This window comes from Nematostella vectensis, chromosome 2, assembly GCF_932526225.1.
Source record: "Nematostella vectensis chromosome 2, jaNemVect1.1, whole genome shotgun sequence".
NCBI lineage: Eukaryota > Metazoa > Cnidaria > Anthozoa > Actiniaria > Edwardsiidae > Nematostella > Nematostella vectensis.
This window is the reverse complement of record NC_064035.1, coordinates 18,561,977-18,585,226: the sequence shown is the minus strand read 5'-3', so window position 1 is coordinate 18,585,226 and position 23,250 is coordinate 18,561,977. Positions and strand designations below refer to the sequence as shown.

At 41.2% G+C, this 23,250-nt stretch overlaps 2 protein-coding genes across 2 annotated transcripts; one reads left to right on the top strand and one right to left on the bottom strand.

Moving 5' to 3' along the window:
* Position 1: 1 nt before the first annotated feature.
* Positions 2 to 11,702, bottom strand: LOC116616081. Its single transcript, XM_032377904.2, has 16 exons — positions 11,508 to 11,702; positions 10,188 to 10,258; positions 9,949 to 9,983; positions 9,525 to 9,585; positions 9,331 to 9,394; positions 8,419 to 8,499; positions 7,948 to 8,057; positions 7,798 to 7,856; positions 7,622 to 7,704; positions 7,461 to 7,521; positions 7,312 to 7,360; positions 3,721 to 7,143; positions 2,969 to 3,378; positions 2,158 to 2,370; positions 1,769 to 1,864; positions 2 to 1,432 (listed from the first exon to the last, which is right to left on the bottom strand). Exons 1-16 carry the CDS (start codon positions 11,562 to 11,564, stop codon positions 165 to 167), a joined length of 6,141 nt encoding a protein of 2,046 aa, XP_032233795.2. The 5' UTR covers positions 11,565 to 11,702; the 3' UTR covers positions 2 to 164.
* Positions 11,703 to 13,541: 1,839 nt separating this feature from the next.
* Positions 13,542 to 22,544, top strand: LOC5509079 (mitogen-activated protein kinase kinase kinase 13). Its single transcript, XM_032377918.2, has 11 exons — positions 13,542 to 14,626; positions 15,565 to 15,756; positions 16,096 to 16,254; positions 16,464 to 16,515; positions 16,925 to 17,031; positions 17,715 to 17,823; positions 18,217 to 18,344; positions 18,464 to 18,580; positions 18,808 to 18,933; positions 20,006 to 20,621; positions 21,650 to 22,544. Exons 1-11 carry the CDS (start codon positions 14,139 to 14,141, stop codon positions 21,719 to 21,721), a joined length of 2,166 nt encoding a protein of 721 aa, XP_032233809.2. The 5' UTR covers positions 13,542 to 14,138; the 3' UTR covers positions 21,722 to 22,544.
* The last annotated feature ends 706 nt before the right edge of the window (positions 22,545 to 23,250 follow it).

Sequence of the window (23,250 nt, the reverse complement as noted above, 5' to 3'; positions counted from 1 at the left end):
GTGCAATGTGTTGATAATGTTATTTCATGTTACCAGATTTACAAATTGAGAAGAAATTATACAGTATGTACACTTACAATTATACAATTCATGTACAAATCAATCTAAATATTCTTTCAAACATCCGATTCAAGTCACATCTATAAAAGTCTTTTTTTATGTCTTTATGATTGCATCAGCGGTTTTTTTTGTATCGGCCCCTTCTGAATCGTTTGCTGTTGTTCCACAGTTGGTGCCTGTTCCTCTTGACTCGTTTGTTGTTGTGACACACATAGATCCGGTTCGTCTTTACTCGTTTGTTGTTGTTCCATACTTACTATCGGTTCCTCTTGACTCGTTTGCTGTTGTTCCACACATAGATCCGATTCTTCTTTACTCGTTTGTTGTTGTTCCACACTTGGTGCCGATTCCTCTTTACTCGTTAGCTGTTGTTCCACACCAAGCGCCGGTTCTTCTTTACTTGTTTGCTGTTGTTCCACACATAGTCCCGATTCCTTTTGCTGTTGTTCCATACTAAGTATCGGTTCCTCCTGACTAGTTTGATGTTGTTCCATACTAAGTATCGGTTCCTCCTGACTCGTTTGCTGTTGTTTCATACTAAGTATCGGTTCTTCTTGACTCGTTTGCTGTTGTTCCACACCTAGTGTCGGTTTTTTACTTGTTTGCTGTTGTTCCATACTTAGTGCCGGTTCCTCCTGACTCGTTCGCTGTTGTTCCATACTTAGTATCGGTTCCTCCTGACTCGTTTGCTGTTGTTTCATACTAAGTATCGGTTCTTCTTGACTCGTTTGCTGTTGTTCCACACCTAGTGTCGGTTTTTTACTTGTTTGCTGTTGTTCCATACTTAGTGCCGGTTCCTCTTGACTAGTTTGATGTTGTTCCATACTAAGTATCGGTTCCTCCTGACTCGTTTGCTGTTGTTTCATACTAAGTATCGGTTCTTCTTGACTCGTTTGCTGTTGTTCCACACCTAGTGTCGGTTTTTTACTTGTTTGCTGTTGTTCCATACTTAGTGCCGGTTCCTCCTGACTCGTTTGCTGTTGTTCAATACTTAGTATCGGTTCCTCCTGACTCGTTTGCTGTTGTTCCACGCTTAGTGCCGATTGTCCCTGACTCGTTTGCCGTTGTTCGACGTTGGCTGTTGTTTCGCACGCATTGTCGGTTACCCCTGAGCCGCTTGCTCTTGTAAAACTGGTTGGCTGTTTTCGTTGTTGGTAACACTCTGGCTGCTGTTGTTCCACAAGCGCCAGTTGGTTCTGGTTGGATTGCTGTTGGTGCAAGGCTAGCCCAAGGCATTGCAAGGGTTCACTAATAGACCTAGGTATGGGACTCTGCCGAGATGCCCTCCAGGTCTCAAGAATCTCGCAGATCTTCGTGGGCTGCCATGGTGATATATCCAATAAGGAGTGGCCTACAGCGAGTTTAATTGTATCTACAAGGGAATAAAAAGATCAATGGAGTCTTCTTTTTGGGATATGGTAAATCTAACACTTGATTTCTATTCTTCTATCCCACAACCCTGCAATCATGTAGGGGCATGCATGATCATCCGACTGCGACATGGGTTTTAAAGCTGAAAACACGAACGGGGAAAACGGGGAAAGGGGGTGGTCTTGTTATGCGAAGTGTCCCACTTTATTTTGTTGGGTTGGAGGGTAACGACCCTGGATTGAGCCTTTCATCTCACTTAGACAAGACCCAGCCCATAATAACATTTATAGCAGATGAACATGGGGTGGTCAGTAAAAAGCAATATGCCTGAACTAACCAGATGCCTGTGGGCACGATAAAAGAGACACCAGTAAGTCCAGAACGTGTGGAATGACAGGCTGGCTTTGCAAGATCATCATTCGCCCAACGAGACCTAGAAGGGAAAACAAGACACTGTCATCGATTGGATGCTAGCAGTTACATTATCCTGATCCTTAAAGTGTGACGCGCGCAGAACTCACGTGGCCACCTTGGCTCGTACTGTGAGCAAACCAATTAAATCCACTAAGGATGAGAGAAATGACATGAACTTCACTAGTCAACCAGCGTGGCAACGAAACGCTTACACATCAAGTTCGTGTCAATAAAAAAATATATGACTGGCTTTCTTTGTGTTAGTGGCCACGGTAGCGCGCGTGTAATACCAATCGGCATTATTTCACTTACCAAGCAAACGAACAGCCGCCACGACGGACGCCTCGCTAACCCTACAGGCACGATCACTCTGATCACTAGTCTCTTTACGCCAGTCCCTAAGAAGACCCCAGATCACCTCACGGGTGAGAACGTTATTGGTCCACTCCCAGCCCAGAACGAACGCAAGCAGCTCCAGGGACTTGATGGTCTCGAAAATATTCATACCAAGAACTGGGAAACCATCTAAAGATTTGACAGGTCAACAAGTCATCTAAATGAATATGTTTTCTAGCAAAGGCTTTAAAATTGATACTTAAACCATGTAACTCTGAACTCTAAACCTCTGTCGATAGTACCCAGGTACTTAAGATCTCGAACCAAAAGATTAAGGAGTCGGGCTGCAATTGCTTTCGAGAAACAGCGTATCTTAAATTACCTATACGAGGCGAGGCTTTCGGAAGCTTATAAGAAATGACATTAAAGGATAGGTCTTTATTTCATACCATTAAAGATACCAAAGAAGCATTTTTTTAAATATAAAATGCTGTTCAATTTGCCAATTGTTAAAGCGTTTGCCAAATGCGGCGGTGTGCAGCTAAAGTTTACCAAAATGCAAAACTAAAATACCTAAGGTGCGAGCTTTAGAATTAGAACCCAAAAGTAACGAAACCACTTTATTTGCAAAGGTTACGCCAGGCACCCCCGTACAAAATCCTAGGGTCTCTCTGGTATAATTAGCATTGTTTTTTGTATGTTATCTAAGCGGTTGGTTTAGGCAACAGGTAGCCAAAAACTAAGTATTTTCTTTGCAACAGCATGGCGACAAACCTCAGTATCGTACCTTTATCATTCTCAAGCGTTGGGAATGTTTGATCCTTTATGAGCTTGCTCAGCTCGCGAGCGGTGTCCCTGAGGATTTGAGAAGTAGGAGGAGCAGGCGGCCATTGACAAATCCAGTCCATAATATTTCCTAACAGTACACGCTCACTCTCGCGTATCCACACAGATATGACCATCTGCATAGTGGCACGTAGGGGGTTGAAGGGCGGTCCGGATAGACAGAAGCTGCCGCGGTCATATGACCAGGTAGGGCTACAGGAACTAAAAACGGCAGGCCACACCCAAGCTATGGAGATGATTAGGTACACCTTGGAGCCCGACGTGAAGTGCAACGAGCGTAAGATGTTATAAACGAGAATTCGCACGTGAGACATATCGGACGTCCATCGGCACAGAGCTGTCACCAGGCGACTGAAGAGAGAAATGAGCGGCAAGTTAAAGTAATAATACACAAATAGCTGAAGTTGAAGTCGTGCGAATTTAGGTCATTTCAACCTAGTTTGGTCTGGGACCGAAATATGGCATGAACGTTGACAAGCGAAGGCTGTAACTACACTTTCTCAGGTTCAGATTAAACGCCGGACAAACTGCACCCTCCCCCCCCCTCCTGTAGGGCAGAGGGAGACTTATATATCTGACTTATCCGGCCAAGCAACCCTACAATACATCAGACCAAGGCACCGGTTCTACTCCCCCCCCCCCCCAATTCGTTTCGCAAAAGGAAAGTTCGCGTCTAAATCAACAAGTACTTACCAGTAAGAGGCCAATACTCGCTTGTCGGGAGTAGATCCACCGCAGTTAGAAAGGACAGCTTTGGATAGCATGCTGATGGTCATGGCTGGCAAGTTTTTCAAATGGTTGCATACTGAAATACTCTGGACGACTTCCACAACACCGCGTTCATAAACCGGCAGAAGAGGCATGTCTGTAGCATCACCATAATGAGATCTACTGCTGTACCTCTGTATGATGTGTGGCATGAGGTCATCTGAGTAGTCAAACTTCATAAGAGCTAGGACAAATGGCAAAGCGTTCGACAATCCACGTACGTCTGATAACCGCCTGATGATCACGTCGAGAGGCACAGCAGATCTTCGAATTCCTTTGAGTACCTTCATCGAGTAACTCTTCTCGTTCATCAGCGAAGGCCTAGTTGCTAAAGCACTTTTTCTTCCTTTCTTTTTGACAACATCAGGTTGTGGAGAGCCTTCAGGAAGGCTTACTCCTTCTACTGATGGTAGTAGACAAGGCTTCTTTCCTGGAGGACTCATATTCGTTTCAGAGTCTCTTTTCCGCAAGTTTCGTTTATGGTCAAGTGAAAAGGGCGTATATTGCGAAGGGTCATTAGTTCGTCGAGAGTCTGGAGAAGAGGAGATGGAGGACGGTGGCGATAATGGAGAGCTGATATCGTGTGAAGGAGGGGAAGGAGGTAATGGTGACAGAGGAGGGAGTGGGTCCGAGAACAAATTGTCATCACTCAGGAGAGAAGAGATTGAAGGCAGGCCAGCTTCTGTGGAACAAGCACTCTGTTCACTTTCCATGTCATTAGATGCCGAGTACTGGGGCTCTGCATCTAAGTCTAGAGCCTCGTCATGATCCGCGCTCATATTGCATATTGAACCTGAAAGAATCCGAGTGACTTCACAAAGATTAATAAGGTTTCCCTCATTTGAGCCTGAAACGTGAGACTGCTTGGGAAATCCCGAGAAGTTCTCTTCGATGCATACTTCTTCATATTCATCACCAATGGTGATATCTTCTATTTCAACTTTATTATCACCAACACAATTAGAGGAAAGGACACCATTAGCATCTGACGGAGAATAAATTACTTTGCCAAGACATGTCTTATCATCTATAACGCTTCCAGCTGGTTTCCCTTGGTCCTTTCCATCCGAAGCACATTGGGAGTCCTTTTTATCTGTGCTGACGAAATGTACACCCAAACCATCAAACTGAGAGCAGCTTTGTAAATTTCTGCTCAAACACGAAGAGCTTACCGATTTTTTGTGTTTATTGGTATCATTCATTGTTTTCTGTCCGGTACTCTCGGAATGAACTTGTCGATCACTATTCAAATCGGAAATATCGCTAGCAACATCCTGGGTGTCTTTGGGAGTTGTACCATTTTGTTGTTCCGTAGTCGCATCGAGTATAACTATCGTTCTCGAGGTACCCACGGCATCAATCGGCGAAGCTGAGCCAGGTCGAAGCTCTAAACTCTCGTTATACCTCAGCTGTGTTTCCAAATGCTTTTCATCGAACAATGTCCTATCAGTTGTACAACAATCATCTATAATATCTTCCAACACTAACGGTGTCTGTAAGTTAAGTTCGGTATCCGTATTTGCATTTCGTATCGATTTTGAATGGCTCTCGTCTGAAACCATATCTTCTCTTTTTGTTTTAAAATCCCACTCTGAAAGTTTGATTATATCTTCTTTATTAGAAAATTCCCCAATTTCTGAAGCGGAATGGCTCTCTTTTTCCTTTTCCGTTACTGGACAAGTTCCTTTGTCTTTATTGTTTAAATCGTCCTCCTTGGCACTTCCTATAGATGATCGATTTTCCTGAACTTGCTTTGCTGAGTATTTCGTTCCATCAACAATGGTAGCTCCTTTGGCTGTCTTAAGCTTCGCTATAACCTCGGCCTGCGTCTTGACGCGCATCTTATCATCAATGACATCGTCCTTAGTTTTACTGCATCCCTCTGCTGACAGGGCTTTTGATTTGGTAACCATTTTATCAGCAGTGGCATCTTCTTTAAATTTACTGCATTCCTCTGTTACCTCGGCTTGAGTTGTCTTATCGACAATGGCATCTTCCTCACTTCTCAACTCGCCTTGCTTATCAGGGCATACCGTATTAACAAGAACATCTTTAGTTTCCCTGCATAACTCTTTTACCTCGACTTGTGATTTGACGCCAATTTCATCAGCAGTTACACGTTTCTTAGTTTTTCTGCACTTCTCTTTAACTCCGACTTGTTGTTCGGGCCCTATCTTATCAACAGTTACCTCTTCGTTGAATGTGCTGCACTCCTTTGTTTCCTCAGCTTTCAAATTAATACCTGTTCTATCAACCATGACAGCTTCCTCGTTTGTGCTGCTTTTCTCTGTCACCTCGGCTTGCGAATTTAGGCCGATTTTATCACGAATATCAAACTCCTCAATAACCACATCTTCCTTTGTTGCATTGCTCTTTTTTTGCTCTACGGGTACTTGTCTTGCCTTTGATCGAGTAATCCTTGTCGGAATAACGCACGCGTTGAACGGGGCAGCCCGTTTCCTACTGATAGTTTTCTTTCTGACAGGCAGTACCACCTTGGCATCTACTGGCAGGGGTGTCTCACCGATTGTAGGCTGAGTGTCCTGTAGCTTGATATTATCACTGCTCATCAAAGCTAATTCTACAGACTGACCCTCTGCTGATGGCAATCCGTTTTCACCAACACCTCCATCAGAAGATACCATAGTCTTAATGGCTTTCTGTCTCGTGTTCCCTGATTTCTCGTGCATTTTTCGTTTTGTCCGTGTTTCTACTTCAGTAGTTGTTTCCTCCTCAGGATATTTCGGAACGACTTTATTTGAATTAGCTAAAGTGACAACCTTTTCTTGAGGGGTAAACAAACCAACCTCTTGAATTTTAGCGCAATCTTCTGGGAATTCATCAAGGACGTCATTGCTCGATACATGTGGCAGGTCTAGTATTTCCGGTTTAAGAAAACTGGTTTTTTTGTACTTCTTTTCACTCTTTGTTGTATCAACCATAATATTCCTCTTGCCAGTTGACATAGAAGAAATTCCGTATTCTTTGACATCTTTTGTCATGTGGACTGATGTCAAGCAATCCCTGTTATCATCACGGCCACTGTCTTTAATGGTGGCTTTATAATCGTCAATGTTGCGTGTACTATCTGGGATGTCAAGCTGCGCTTCTAGCAAGTCTCCCAGGTCTCCGATGGATGATGCTCCTGAATTCTGGCCACTGGATTGTTCAGATGTGTCGCTATCATTACCGCTTGGCGGAAGAGGTGAAAGCACAGGGAACTGAAGTATTCCGAGCTTATCCAGAATATCTATCGCTGTGTTTTCGTAATCGGACAAATCGGAGTCGGAGGATTCACCCAGAAGGTGGGCAGTGTCTATTTCAGGACTTGCGCTTTGCTTTTTATCCCTGAAATCAAATATAATAAAAACGATAAATTAATTCAATGATATTATTCGTTCCATAAAAAAACCGATATTTTCTGTAATGGCATGTATAACTGCCTTACAAAATCTCTGCCGAAGTCCTAAAAACGAATTTCTATACTATACAGGGGTAATTTCTCAGAAACCTCACCTTTGTGAAGGTTTTTTCTTTATTTGTGTCATCCTTCTAACCGTAGATACTGCAAATCAAAATACCATAATCAGGCAGTTAAAGTAAACTTTGTCATGGATTACATTGTCATGGATCACATTACTATCAATTAGAGATCAATCACTGACCTTTAAGAGAATTCCCACTTGATACTTGCTTCAGCTGCTTATTCAAACTTTTTAGTTCTTCCTGGGAGCAAAAATGAATAAACATTTCAATGTGGTAAATACCAGAGTTACTTGTAGCTTTCAGGTAGTTATAAAATCAAAACGCACAGTACAGTACATACCTTAAGACAATTAACCTGAATTTCAAATTTAGCGGCCCTTTTGTTTGCTTTTCTAAGCTCTCGAGCAGTGGTCTTTGTAGAACCTGTAGAACATGAGGTATGTAACAAATAAGTACATCCATCACAATGATAAAAATCTGATGGTTTTGAGTTGAAACATTGACCTTACTACACACCTTTTTCCTTCTGTATCCTTTCTCTGGCATTACTAAGTTCAATGTTCATCTTCTCAACCCTGATAAAAAAATCATACAGTAATATCATTAGAATGGAAAGTCGAATTTAGAGACGATACCAATTATGTGTTAAGAGAGTGGGCAGCTCACATTTTTCTTTCCCTCTGTAAGTCACGGGCCTGGACCTGCTGCTCCAAAAGCAAGGCACACTCTTTGTCTTCCTTAACGCTGACGACACGTCTCAAGTCACTTATAACTGCCTGGGGTAAAAAGCAAGCTGCATTATAATACGACAACTACAGTGGGGTATGCCCAGCCACAGAACCTCTAGTGATTTATTTACTCTCACTGCACTTCATAAATGAATTGTGGAATACGGGTTGGTCTCTTTGTGGTGGGACACTAACTCAATGGAAGCTGCAAGGTTCCCAAAAGAAAAATACATCATGGTGGGAGAAAAATTTGCAGATTTCAGCTTCCATACATTCCCTGTATTCTCAGTCCAGGGGGTGGGGTGGCAACACTGGGGGATTGTAAAGGAACTGTTTGGGAATTTGACCTGTAACTTACACACTGAACTGTGTGGAATAAATTGTGTGATGAACCATAAACAGTTAATACCTCTTTGGATGTGATATCTTGTTTGAGTTGCTCTATCCTGGCCTCAGCAGTAAACTTTTCTTGGACAAGCCTTTTTACATTCTGTTGAGGTCAGTTTTGTTGAACAATTTAATTGGGATCTACAGGATGCCATATCTACCATAAATATATACCCCATCTAATTAAACCATAAGATATATGCCATATCTACCATAAATATATACCCCATCTCATTATACCATAAGATATATACCACATCACCATAAATATATACCCTATTGTTTGGGTAAATTCAGAGCAAATCAGCCAAAGGCTGCAATACTGTATAAAGTCAGCATGACCTCATACCCCAGTCCCCTTGAGGCATTTAGACCCTGGAAAACTGCTATGCCTTACCTTATACCCCAGTCCCCTTGGGGCATTCGGAGCCTGGACTATTGCTATTTACCTTATATCTCCATGTCCCCTTGAGGCATTGGGAGACTGGACTATTGCTATTTACCTTATATCTCCATGTCCCCTTGGGGCATTGGGAGACTGGACTATTGCTATTTACCTTATATCTCCATGTCCCCTTGGGGCATTGGGAGACTGGACTATTGCTATTTACCTTATATCTCCATGTCCCCTTGGGGCATTGGGAGACTGGACTATTGCTATTTACCTTATATCTCCATGTCCCCTTGGGGCATTGGGAGACTGGACTATTGCTATTTACCTTATATGTCCATGTCCCCTTGGGGCATTGGGAGACTGGACTATTGCTATTTACCATATATCTCCATGTCCCCTTGAGGCATTGGGAGACTGGACTATTGCTATTTACCTTATATGTCCATGTCCCCTTGGGGCATTGGGAGACTGGACTATTGCTATTTACCTTATATCTCCATGTCCCCTTGAGACATTTGGAGCCTGGACTATTGCTATTACCTTATTTAGTGGTTCTGTACTCTGTCGTGATTGGTGCAATTGCTCTCTGAGTTCTTGCTCATTTCTGTTTAAATAGAATGTAGATGAGCCTGGGGAACCAGTATCAATCAACACATTGTGATTCTTACCACGAATACTTCATACTATGAGAAAAAGACACATGAAACATCTATTTATAATGGCTCATACTGTACCTTTGTCTTGATTCAAGCTTTTCCCTTAGTTCCATATTTTCCTTAACTTTGTTATCAAAATGTATGTAGTGGTCAAGGAAATCAAGGTGATAAAATAATATGATTATTTCAAAATGATGTCTGGTGCTTATTCTTATAGGGAATTTGGCCATCTGCCAATCAACCAAGGAACTTTCAACTAGCTGCTAACATGCAACATAATATATCAAATGTCTAGTCTGGAAATGGAATGTTTTCCTATCCATATCAGAGGGATGAAAGCTAAAGTCTTATTTTTCTTTTTGCTCTAGAATGCTTCTCTTCCATCTATGGATTTAAATATATGCTAAGAGATAATGTTATTGGGATGATTTTAATTGATTTTCTACAGAATTCACTGACACGGAATGATTTCATGTTACAAATGGCAGTTGTAAAAGGATATCATCACATTTCTGTTGGTACTTCTTAATGAGCTTGCTGTGGATTAAAATGAATATTTTTATTGCTATTATCAATATAATATGTAAATACTGAAATACTGTACAGCACCATTGTAGAAGGGAATTCTAGCAGCATAGCTTAGATAGATGCCAAGTAGAAATGATGAATATAAGAAGCAAAGAAGAAATAACTACTTCAAACTTTGAGATATTTATTTGAAAGGGTGATATTTTGACTTACTCAGTTGACATGATCTTTTCCTTGATCATCTTCAAGGTAAGAAATTGTTCCTTCTTGGCTGCTTCCATATCCTGAAATAATATAATACAGTACATGAATTGCAAGTATTTTTAGTATTTTGATAGAAAAGCAATCCAAAAGGAAAACATGAGTGATTATTACAGTGTATAGGCTACAGACTGTACATAAGAGGAAAAGAAATCTATTAGTACAGCCCTGCCCGTAAAGAGTAAAAAATTGCCTCTAGAAGCTCTTTTTATGAAAATTGTTTGACATTTGTAAGACAAAATTCAGACAAATAACAGTGGCCTAAAATGGTATATTGCCTGTTCAGCGCATAGGCAGGATTTTTAACAGGAGGGGGCCCAAAATGGACTTTCAAGGAATTTTCTTCTGTATTTAAGATAATGTCTCATACATTTACTTTATTTTTGGCTGATAAGAAGTGGGCCCGGGCCCCCTCCCTGACCACGCCCCTGCTGCTAGAAAAAAAAAACAAGTGTGAAGTGTTGGCACGCACATACTCGTATGCTGCTCTGAATACCAATTCTCTACCCCACCTGACCACTCTTAGATCAAACGCAAACAAACTCCTGTCCCCTCTGGAGGTTTTTTTTGTCCTTTTTTTTTTTCAAGATGATTCCATAAACGATTTTGAGGCATTGTGTAATTTCGAAATGCAATTGATCGTCTGCTTGTGCTTTCTTATGGCAGCAATAGCCTTCCGAAGTGAGGCATAACATTTATTCTTTCAAGACTCTAACGTAGACTTCCAAAGTGAGGCATAACATTTATTTTTACGAGACTCTAACGTAGCCTTCCGAAGTGAGGCATAACATTTATTCTTTCGAGACTCTAACGTAGACTTCCAAAGTGAGGCATAACATTTATTCTTTCGAGACTCTAACGTAGACTTCCAAGTGAGGCATAACATTTATTCTTTCGAGACTCTAACGTAGACTGAAGAGGTCTACGAAAAAGTTTGAAAATTTTTTATCGAGTTCGATTTTAGTTAATACTAGGCTAGGTTGCTAGGCTTGGTTGCCAATGGGGCTTTAAACTTCGAAACGTTTTTTTAAACCTTTAAAATTAAATAAAGGCCCCTCGACTGTGTCAAATATCATACAAAGTATTTTTATGATCCATGCTGAACAACATTAATTAATAAGATTGATTGTGGCATGTACATGTACATTAATAAGATTGATTATGGCATGTACGCTTTCACAACAACTACAACAAGCATCCAAATCTTAAAACTTATAAAACTTACTCAACTTGCAAAAATACTAGGCAAATTCAATAACAACTTGCCATTACCTGAGCGATGCTTGTACGAGATGAACACAAATCAGTCTCCTTTGTCTTCTCCCCCATGACTAGAAGACCTAATTACAACCTAAAGTATTGTGATACTTGAAAAACAGACTTTCCATGCTGTTTGACGTTTGGACATCGTGTGTGTCGGCGGCCATGTTTGTTGGTACAAGGGAACTGGCGACAAGTTCAAACTTATCCGCAAAAGATTGGGAATAGTGCGCCGCTCCGAGGGGGGGCAGGGTTGAAGGTTGAAAGACGGGGAGAGAGAACCAATATAAAAGCGTATGGAGAAAGGGAGATGATCGTTGTATTTTAGTTTCAATAAATTTATTCTAAATTCTCATTCCTGGCGCGGGATTACCTTAGTGATGGGCGTTAGGCCTCAATAACAACAACAACAAAGTTTATTCCTTACACACAATATATTATTATAACTTTGGCGAGCATTGTGGCGCATTAGGTATTTAGGTAGCACGGGTGGCCGAGTATGTTAGCGCGTCGGCCTCTCACCGCTGTGGCCAAGGTTCGAATCCTGGCTCAAACTGGGGATTTTTCCGGGTTCCTGCCTTGGTTCGAATTTGTGTCACAAGTGAGTTGAAGTTATTCTCCCGTGTTTCCAGTCTTCTCGGATAAGGACACTAAACCGGAGGTCCCGTCTCTTCAAGCTGCACTACATTAACCTGAACCGAAGGGACGTAAAAGAACCACTGGGGACGCAATAAACCCTCTGGCAGTGACCACCCCCAGTGACAGTGCTTACAATGCTTACTAACAATACACTCAAGTGTCCCCCAATTAGTAGGGGTTTTATCCCCGGCTAGAGGTTGTTTATGACACTTTAATAAAGTTTCTATCTATCTATACGGGCTCTAATGAACGTTTTGGAGGGCATTTCTCAGCGCTCATTTTATAATGAGCTCGAGTCGGGCCCAAAACATATTTACACCCGCGAACATCAACTATATTGTTATATTCCTAGTCCCAAAGAGCGGCGCGTAGGAGGCTAAATATATTATTCCTATACATACAAAGAAAAGCGAACAGGTTTTCACGATTCTCGATTTTTAAAGAGCATAGATCACGATTCACGCTTATCAAATTTCGGCGAAGGAAGCAATCACGGATCACGGTTTTTAATTTGTCCTTTTCACGATTCAAGATAAACAAAAAAGGCCGTTACGTACACGAAAAAAAACCCTTACCGCCCCCCTGAGCGAAGTGCCTGGAGCGAAATGACCGTAAAACATTATCGTAGTCGCTATTATTAGCCTAATTTTCAGCCCCGGCTGAAAATCAGGCTACGCTTTTATCTGATTACCAAATAAATATTTCACATTACTTGTCAGAAATCTGGAACAGTTTTCAAAAGTTTGCTGACCAAAATCGCATCGGACTGAAGTAGTATTTTTTTTTTCATTTTCCAATTAGGTAGACCATTGCGTTTATATTATCAACTATTGTCATTTTTGGGGGTTTACTTTTTAATGGTCAACCTAAAAGCATGTATGCTTTTGTTTAAAAGTAAATATATACGGGGAAGAAAATCATTTGGCTCTTTTTCTCTCATCACTAGTCCCATTTCATTCACTCTTCTCCCTTTCTTCGTTTGCCACCAGAAAGGTATACAGGATGACCTGATAATTTCACACGGAAAATATTATGTTTGGTGTTCCTCAGAACAGAAATTTACTATCTTTACAATGTTACAAAAAAAAAATAAGGGAAAATGTCGATATAAAGATGACAAGAAACCGTTTCGCGTTTTAAATAATCATCGATAAGAACGGTATATAGACTGCATTGTTAGTCACGCGTGTTGAATCTTCCCGTTCCATTTCATGCATTTTTTCACTTAGCATCACGCTCAGAGGTGCGTGACATCGGCGTCCAATGAAACTCCCAGAGACAGGTAGAACGAAGAAATGTTTGGCGCTACCTGCTCTCACTGCTCACGAGAAATGGGAAATATGCATACATTGCAGGCTACTCTCGATTGACAATTTGAAATAGACACCCTTGAACTTGGCCCTGACTAGCCAGACTCTTCAAACGAAACCCCATTGTAGCCGATCATCAAAATACAATTTTGACATTGTTGTCTATATTAGAACTATGATAGATCTTGTTTCATTTTGAATATGATTGTTTACTGGGCCACCCACTAGTATGCAAGCGTTTTCGTTCTATTCGGAAAGCGCGCAAAGATCAAGAGATCATTTCAGGTACCAGAAATTTAGGGTGGCAGTTTATCATAAGAGACAAACGAATAATTGAGCGAAATTGGCCCTTTCTTGTTCAAACACTCAGCTGGCTTCTTATTGTCCTTAGCACCTGTTGGGCGCGCTGTGATTGGTTGATACTATGTTGACATTGTCAAACGCGCTGGTTCATCACAAGACATGGAAGCCATTTTACAAAATAAAAGCAAAACCTATCTACGGTTTCAAGTGAGCGCTTGGGCGATCTTTTGATCAGCTCTTCGCATGGTTTGAAATGCTTACGTGACAGTCTTTTGGCCCACACAATGTAGCGTAATAGGAATGGGGAAATGCTGGAAAGCGGTTTTCAAAGAAATGGAAAGGGACGAACGAGGATGAAATGGGAAAATGAAGGCGATGGCCAAATATCGCTATGAGTAATTCACATGCCCAGCGAGAAAACGACAAATGCCATGATGTCCGGGAACACAGGTCTTTAAGACCCAAAAATGGTGACAATGAGGAAATTTATTTGCAAGAAGTTGAAGTCTGTGGTAATACGTTGTCGACCACAACTTTAGATGACGCTGGTAAGCATTCACGAGACGAAGAAGCGTCGACGCCGGAAGATCCTGGCACACGCTATTTGACCCTGGGTAGCCTGGTACAAGGCTTACTCGGCTGTCTGAGGCCGGTGTGGAGCCTTCTCGGTAAATCCAATAAGAGTGAAAAAAGTGATTTATGGGTTATACCGTTCGAGGAAATTCACGAACTCCAGTGGCTCGGTTCTGGTGCACAGGGGGCTGTGTTTTTGGGAGTTTATTCTGACGAGCAAGTAGCGGTGAAGAAAGTGCGACACGAGAAAGACACGGACATCAAACACTTGAGAAATTTAAATCACCCAAACATCATACGATTCAAGTGAGTTAAGATTTTGATGTTACGATCAGAGCTTTTTTTTGGGCTGAAAATATACGATCGCATCGATGAGTGAGTATGCAAATCTATTATCCCATCTGTAAACATGTGAAACACTCGAAACTTTGAAGTCGTCACGTTCCAGGGGAAAGTCAATGTCATAATGGTATTTTCCGCGATTATGATAGCAGCAATCATCATCTTGACAAGATCATAATTATTGGATTATTGGACTCTTCTACAAACGCGGGCTGATGGAATATTTATGTTGATGAATTTTAATATCCCATTAATTAAATTATTCCCTTCTCGTAATAGCTTTATGAGCATCTTTCTCAAGGGGCTATGGGGCTCTCTAATCTCTCATCTCAGGGCTGTAGCAGGCCTCGAAATATTGAAATACAGAAACATTAAAAAAAACAAAGGGGGTCAGCCATGCCCCTACTGGTCATTTCCTTATAATTTTTGAAAATTTTGGGTGGGGGGGGGGGGCACGTGACCCCAGTACCCCACCCCTGCTACGGCCCTGCATCTCTGCTGAAATGTTAGGGGGAGCACCCCCTGCCTTTGTTGACTGCCAAGGTCATAGCTGTCAACCCAACTTGGACAGAAATCTTGTGAAATTGGGTAAAATACAGTAAATGTGGAAAAAAACAAGAGACCCAATGCGTGTGAATACAAAGAATGTATGAAAATTCTCATAAAAATTAGGCTTGTGATGAGGTCCAAAATCTTGTGACACCCCCCCTAATGCGGATGAGTTGACAGCTATGCAACGTCGGCACGGTTGGGGATGTGTGTGATTTAGAAATGCCTATTGTAGGGTTAAGTGTGGCTCAGGCAGATATAAAAAAGGTTTTATGCAAATTATAATGAACATTATAATTACCTAGATATTTTTTTATTGAAAGAAATAATCTGATGTGTTTTGTTCATTTCAGGGGTGTATGTAACCAGGCCCCAGTCTATTGTGTAGTCATGGAATATTGTCCTTATGGCCAGCTTTTTGAGGTTCTCCGGGATGGTCGGGAAATAACCCCCGAGTTGCTTGTTGGCTGGACTACCCAAATTGCAGATGGGATGCACTATCTGCATGGCAATAAAATTATTCACCGTGATCTCAAATCGCCTAAGTAGGTTAAAATCATTAAAGTTTCGCTTGTTTAGGATATTGCATCTTGAAGCATTCTTGTTTAGACCCCAAATGGGATAGCGGTACCATTGTTAACATATAATATGCTAAAACCAACAGCCTATCAAATACTCAGATACTTCCATTATTTTTCTATTCCTAGAACAAAGTGATTAATTTAGCCACCAAAAACACCAAAATGGTTTTAGCAAAATAAAGATACAGATGATCTAAATCAAAGTATTTTTATAAGAAGACACTGTCTAGAATTGTATCTTCTTGTTGGCATTTGCCCTTGCAATAAAAGATGATGTATATTAATTGAGTTTTATTTTTTCAGTATTCTTGTCTCATCAAATGACATTCTGAAGATATCAGACTTTGGTACCTGCAAGGAGTTTAATGAGAAAAGCGCTAAAATGACATTTGCTGGAACTGTAGCCTGGATGGCACCGGAAGTCATACGCAATGAGCCATGCTCTGAAAAAGTTGATGTTTGGTAATAGCCTTTATTTTAATAATTATTAGGCTAAAATGGGTAGAATCTTTTCTGAATCTATTTGCTTATAATATAATAATCATCAAATAAAGGGTATAAATGCAGGAGAACAGTAGTAATTGAATAAATTGCCAGGGGCAGGTCTATGTCAAGAAAGACATATCTCTAAATATGGTTTCTCCAAAATCTACATTGGTTTAATTTTCCAGGTCCTTTGGAGTTCTGTTGTGGGAGCTTCTGACAGGTGAACTTCCATATAAGGTATGCCATTCTGTTTAGGGTTCAACAGGCCTATGTTTGATTTCTATAGAAGGAGGTGTATGTTATAGTTGTCTGTATGGCAACAGTTGAATTATACACACCCTAGATTGACAGCTAAGACAAAATTATTATCATGGGAAGCAAACTCTTATGGTGAATAATGTTGTATATTATTAAGACAGGGTGTGTAAGAAATGCTGCCAATTCTAGACTGAAAGGCACCCTAACAATTCAAATTAAATTCAAAACTTATCCATTTTTCCAGTTACCATACATTTGTTGGACCCCCATTTTTGAGTGGGGGATTCCCCTATGATCATTTTTTTTCAGGGGCATCTTAACCCTACCTTGCCTTTGCCATTGCAAACATTGATTAAGTCATATTATTTTATATTAATATTTTGTGTAGGGAGTGGATTCGTCTGCCATTATCTGGGGTGTTGGTAGCAACAACCTGCAACTACCTGTACCATCCACCTGTCCTGAAGGCATCCAACTCCTGATGAAGCTTTGCTGGTACTGTAAGCCTTTCTAGCTAACTTGAAATACAGTTAAATTTTGAAATTATTTTAATTCAGTGAGCCAAAAGGGTCACCCATTTATTATAGGCCAACATAACAAGCTGCACGCTCCTAGCAACTGAATTTTTTCCCCAGCCCCTGTGGAGATCGATGCTTTTTGAGCATCCATCTCCACGTGGAGCATCCTAGGCTACATTTGCTTTCCTGTAGATGCATCAAACATTGAAGAACAGAAACTCCTCCATATAGATAAATCCGACAAAATCGCAGCCACCCCCATCACCCTAGCCTTGGTTGGAAATATATCTCTTGTTTGTTTTGGAGCTTAGATTTTCGGTGATGTGTCAGCTGCGCTATCACGCTCTTCCGGTGATGTAACATAAATCTCGCCCGCTTCTTTATTAAGTTTTGTCGCTTATGTCAAATCCTCAACTAGGCAATGCGTTACCATACTTACCAGACTCAAAGATACAAGTGTTTTACCAACACCTATGGTGTCAATATCAAACCGCAAATCTAGTACGATGACAGCAATATGACGAGGCAGTATTTTTTAACTTCCGGTTCCATGCGGCTCGTTATGAGTCTTTTTCTGGATCCACCCTTCAGTTTATTTCACAGCTTTATCTCACTTAGCAAATTGATCTAGCTAAATGCTTTCCTTTGATTGTGAAATAGGAACAGTAAACCTAAGAACAGACCCTCATTCCGTCAAGTATTGATGCACATTGAAATTGCTGCAACAGATGTCCTCAGGACACCACCAAATACATTCCATGACCAGCAGGTAGGGTATGCACAACTAGCTATGCCTTATATAGGACTGGTAGGGTCCACCATATTCATTCCTGGACTAGTGGGGTATGGGTTGTACACATGGTCAGATCCAAATACATTCCATGACCAGCAGGTAGGGTATGCACAACTAGCTATGCCTTATATAGGACTAGTAGCGTCCACCATATTCATTCCTGGACTAGTGGGGTATGGGGTGTATACATGGTCAGATCCAAATATGTATAAGTAAAAGGGAATTCATGAAAGAACAATTAACACACCCCGCCTTTGTTAAATTATTCCTTTGCCTCCCCCCTACACCCCTTATTGGAACTCAGCCATGCACTCATCAATAAGTCTGAAGATCAATTAAATTATTATCACTTTCATGCCTGCTCTATAGATTAGCTGGCGGTCGGAGATCAGTGTAGAATTTGAGAAGATGCGTAATGAAAGTGCAAATCTCCAAAATCTTCATGAGCTCCGACGACTGGATGAAGAGCTTATCCAGCGTAGAAAAGAAGAACTCAAGTAAGCTTACTCGTGCCTCAAGTGCAGTGATAAATCTGTTTAGTCACTTTGCAAGATACTCTTGCAAGAAGGGTGATTAAAATGTGCACAATTTGCAATTCTGTGTTCTCATCTTTCAGACATGCACGTGACATCCGGATGCATTACGAAGAGAAGTTGGAACGTGCAAACAGTTTATACCATGAGTTGAACTTATGCATGGAGCAGCTGGAACTTCGTGAGAAAGAACTTGTCAGGTAAAGTATACCATTGTCAATTAAAATATAGTTTAACTCTACTCTAAGGATGCCAGTTGTAATTAAAGACACAACAGTGTTCAACGCAATGTTCGACAGTTCTTCGGCCCTTTTCGGGATCGACTTGTTGCTATTCAGGAATTAACGGTGTTGTTAAAATTCATTTATTGTTGTTAGGGAATGGATTATGAGTGAATCATTAATTGACTTTTTTTTTCTTATTCCAGGCGTGAAGAGCAACTTAAAGTTTATAACAGCAGATCCAAGAATGTCCTGAGACCCGACATCATGGCGAAAGCCACGGTCGTGGAACGGATGCTTGCCAAGCAGCGAATAATATCTTCTCAAGGATGGTACGTTTGAAAGTAGAAACTTGAATATTCTGGACATGGGCGTACGCAGGATTTTAACAAGTTGCGAGGCCCCTCATCAGGCACCTCTGTGAAGATTTCATAGCTCCCTCTTTTGGCTTTGAAATTGGCGTCAATGCGTCAGACTTTTGAGAATATTACACGATCCTCTGTCATCCTCGATCTGAAATAGGACTTCAGTCGTCGCGTGGCACTGAACGACATAACAATATATTTGGAAATCATTTGTAGACTACCATGATTAAGAAAATTATAGTTTTTATCCTCATCATATATATAAAACTACGTACATAAAAATGAATGAGTAAACATTTGATTTTTTCCCCTCATGCAAATAAGATCGCCAAATTTTTTTGCAGTCCACCTATAGGCTGCGTACGTCCCTGCTGTAGCAGTAGAAGAGTTACATTTTTCTTCGAGTTTATCGGATTCCCTATAGAACGGAATACTTGCAGGTCGGAACAATTTTTGTTTGTTTGTTTTTGCAATGACAATTCACTTACCACCAAAGAACTACTTACCACCAAAGAACTGGACGCCAATACGCCTTGGCATACCCAGATATACCGGTCAAATATAATAGATAAAATATAATATAAGTATGTTGGAGAGCATGGGGCGTGCCTAGTCCTTGTTGGAATTGACATTTTTTCCGGCATTTTTTCGCCATCCACTTTTTCCTGGGTTCTTAAACAAGTTTTGCTTTAATTTTTCCTTAACGCTAGCTCGTCCATGTGTCCCATTCACACCCCACACTTTCCCCGGCAGTTATAAACACCCTGTTCTCTCTCTAAAGCTTCAAATCTTTTCTTTCCTCAATAGATGTTTTCTGTATTTCCATAGCAACAATTTGTCCAGCAGTTCTAGCATTTTTTCGCCATCCACTTTTTCCTGGGTACTTAAACAAGTTTTTCTTTAATTTTTTCTTAACGCTAGCTCGCCCATTTGTCCCATTCACACCCCACACTTTCCCCGGCAGTTATAATTATCCTGTTCTCTCTCTAAAGCTTCAAATCTTTCCTTTCCTCAATAGATGTTTTCTGTATTTCCATAGCAACAATTTGTCCAGCAGTTCTAGCAGCCCTCCTCGAGATGAAGGCCTCTGGTGTCACCAAGCCAATGGCGAACATTTCTACAAGGCTGTCAAGAAACCTCGTCCGTATCCCAAAGCGAAACGTCGGAGAAGACCTGGGTCGCAGTCAAGCGCTGAGTGCAGTCCCACATTGGAAGCAAAGGGTGTGATGAATAACTCTTCCCCCTGCACGGAGACACACAAGGACGCAACAGATTCCCATACAACGGGCGCAATAGGCGCCACTCCTAAAGATTCCACCCAAATTAATAGAGACAAAGCAGTAACGAGTGGTGCCTTAGGCCACGAGAGTTACAGCGATCCGAATTCTACTTGTAGCGAAGGCGGACCGCAGCAATCAAGCAGCTGTGGCTCCTCGGATGATGACTGGAATGTCGACCTAAGGACGTTTAACAACAACAAAAATCGCTCAAATCAGCGCCAACGTCGCCTTACGACTAGCTCGGACGACAACAGCGTCACATCGGAAACTGGCTTAGAAAACCCCAATGCGGATCAGGCGGACCTGTTTGATTTATCAGGCCACGAGGAAGAAGTCCGTCGGGTTATAAGACAAGCTTCGAGATGCTCACTGGATGTAAGTTTTGTATCTTTACTTTTCTCTGTAGATCTTTAATAAAAGACATACCTCAGGGTTGGGTGGGGTGGGCGATACTGTCATGAATTTGAGCATTTATCTCCAGTTAAAAGTTAACTTCCTGTTTTATACACGGCGTACATTTCAAATACATAAATAGGGTATCAATTTTCCTTATCCATATTGTGTCTTCTGAGATGACGCTATTTGGAAGCATCGTGAAGTGTGCGAAACCCACGTAACTCCAAGGGCGCAGCCCATTCGCAATGTAGTCACATCTGTGTTGCTATTGCCAGGGGACAGAGCAAAAAAAGTGGCAAGTTTTCCCAAAATAAGGTCTAGTTAACTTCGATAAGCTTAAATTTTTGCATAGAGGTTCCTTGTGTTATGTAAACCAACATATCAAAAAGTATTTATTTTTTTATGGATTCGCCTTCGAGATATGAGGCTTGAAATGCAATTTTCAAATGTTCAAAGTATTAATTCTCTTCGTTTTTAGGGAGAAGTCGGGCTCTGATCAGAAATTAAGCCAACTTTGCTCGCTAATATCTAAATTTCATGTCTCCTAGATTTCTTTAAAATTTGGAATTAAGCTTTTGGTCAGAGGAACTCCTTGTATGCGGAATCTTGAGCTTATATATTAAGAATTGGAAAATTTCATGCCATTTTTTTTTTGCTCTATCTGCCAGGAAGTATACGATTTGCCCTCGATTCGATCCTAAATAGAATCCCTAATTTACAGCTTGACAGTGTGCCAAAGGCTGTAGATTCTTAGTATTGTGCAGTCTTATGAATGTCAATCAATCGCTCCTTTGCTATCGCTTTACATTCGAAAAGAACTTTTTTTACAAGAGGACTTCAAAATAACTAAACAACAATAAAGCCTGATGCTTGATATTTGATGGAAACAATTTCTAAATTTAAAAAGCTTTCGATATTGTCTGGGGTGGTAAAATAGCCTTCTTTGATGGCACCCCTTCACATGTGTTGTCGATAGTCACCTTCATGCATCTTTTGTATATTCACAGAGTCACGAAGATGAAGTAGCATCACCGAGAAAGAAGCACAAGTCGTCCAAGGTGTCAGACTTCCAGTTTTAAACTCGGTCTTTGCGGTTTTAAATCAAGAAGGCCAGATGTCCTAGGTTATACCCATTATTATAAATATATATATATATTTTTTCGTATGAATTTTTTTTTTATAATTTTGATTGTGGCTCTCGTACTCATCCTGTGTCACGCCAACCTCTGCTAGATTGTGTGACCAAGATATCGTTCTCTTGAGGTCATATTGATCACTACATATCCTGGTCTTCGTCACGCGAAAACCCTGCTAGATTGCGTGACCAAGAATCGTATTCTTGATACCTGTGTCACGCAAACGCCCCTAGGATTGCGTATCCTTGGTACCAGAGGTACCTGCGCCTTGGCAGTAAAACTCGACAGTAAAGCTCGAGCCTATGGTACACAGGGTAAAAATTGCGTGACTAAGATCAAGAACTCTTGATACCTGTGTCACGCAGAGGCCCTAGGATTGCGTGACTAAGATCACGTCCTCTTGATATCTGTGTCACGCAGAGGCCCCTAGGGTTGCGTAACTAAGATCAAGATACCTGTGTCACGCAGAGTCCCCTAGGATCGCGTGACTGAGATCAAGTATTCTTGATACCTGTGTCATGCAGACGCCCCTAGGATTGCGTGACTAAGATATAGCTATTTTTGAGATCTGTTTTGGAAACGGAAGGATCGATACTTGGCGTACTGAGTTTGAGAATTGTTAGTTTTACAATTGATCAATTACCGCTTTGGCTGAATCGTTACCAGTAAAATTATTATCATATACCCTAACAGTATAATAATGTATTTATTGTCAGCTGAAGGCAGGCCCTTTAACAGAAAAAAATATCAAAGAAATTAGCTCCTTGAGGAAGTGTTGTTGCTAGCGAAACAAGAAAAGCTATATATCTTTATACGATTTAATTCACAAAAGGTTTCCATTACGTGGATGTAGAAAAAAATGCTAGATAATCATATAATAATCAAGAAAAGAACTAAAAGTCAATAAGCTGCTTAAACTACTGGAGGGATGGTGCCACGATAGCATTTGGAGGAAGACTGTTCCATAGAGCTATTGTTCCTGGGAAAAAAGCTATGCTGATATGCCTTGTTACAGGCCACTTCATAGAATCTCCCGGGAAGGTATTGCCTGGTTGTACTATAGTGTAAGGGCTTAATTTGCTCAGGGAGAGGGATGGTAATCCGTCCATAAACGATCTTATATAGCATTTCTGCGTATCTCGGGAATGGCGCAGCTTGCAGCATATTCCTTACCTCTTCCACCTCGCTTAATAGTTAATAAAAGAACGGGACATCAAGGGGTAATGGGTAGGCAGCTATGAGTGAGTACTGCCAGGGGTAGCCAGCTGGAGGCGCTAGAGGTACGCGTAGCTACAGCTGGCGGTATTTAGGGGATGGCGCAGCTAGGGGAAGGCGCAGTTAGGGGTAGGCTTTTGCGGTTCTGTCGTCGCTTCGTTCTGAATTTTCATACTAAAGTATAAAGGTCTCTCATTCCTTTGCTTGTCCATGGTGAGATAGTCGGACGTCGATTTGTTCCCTTACTTGTGCGTTCG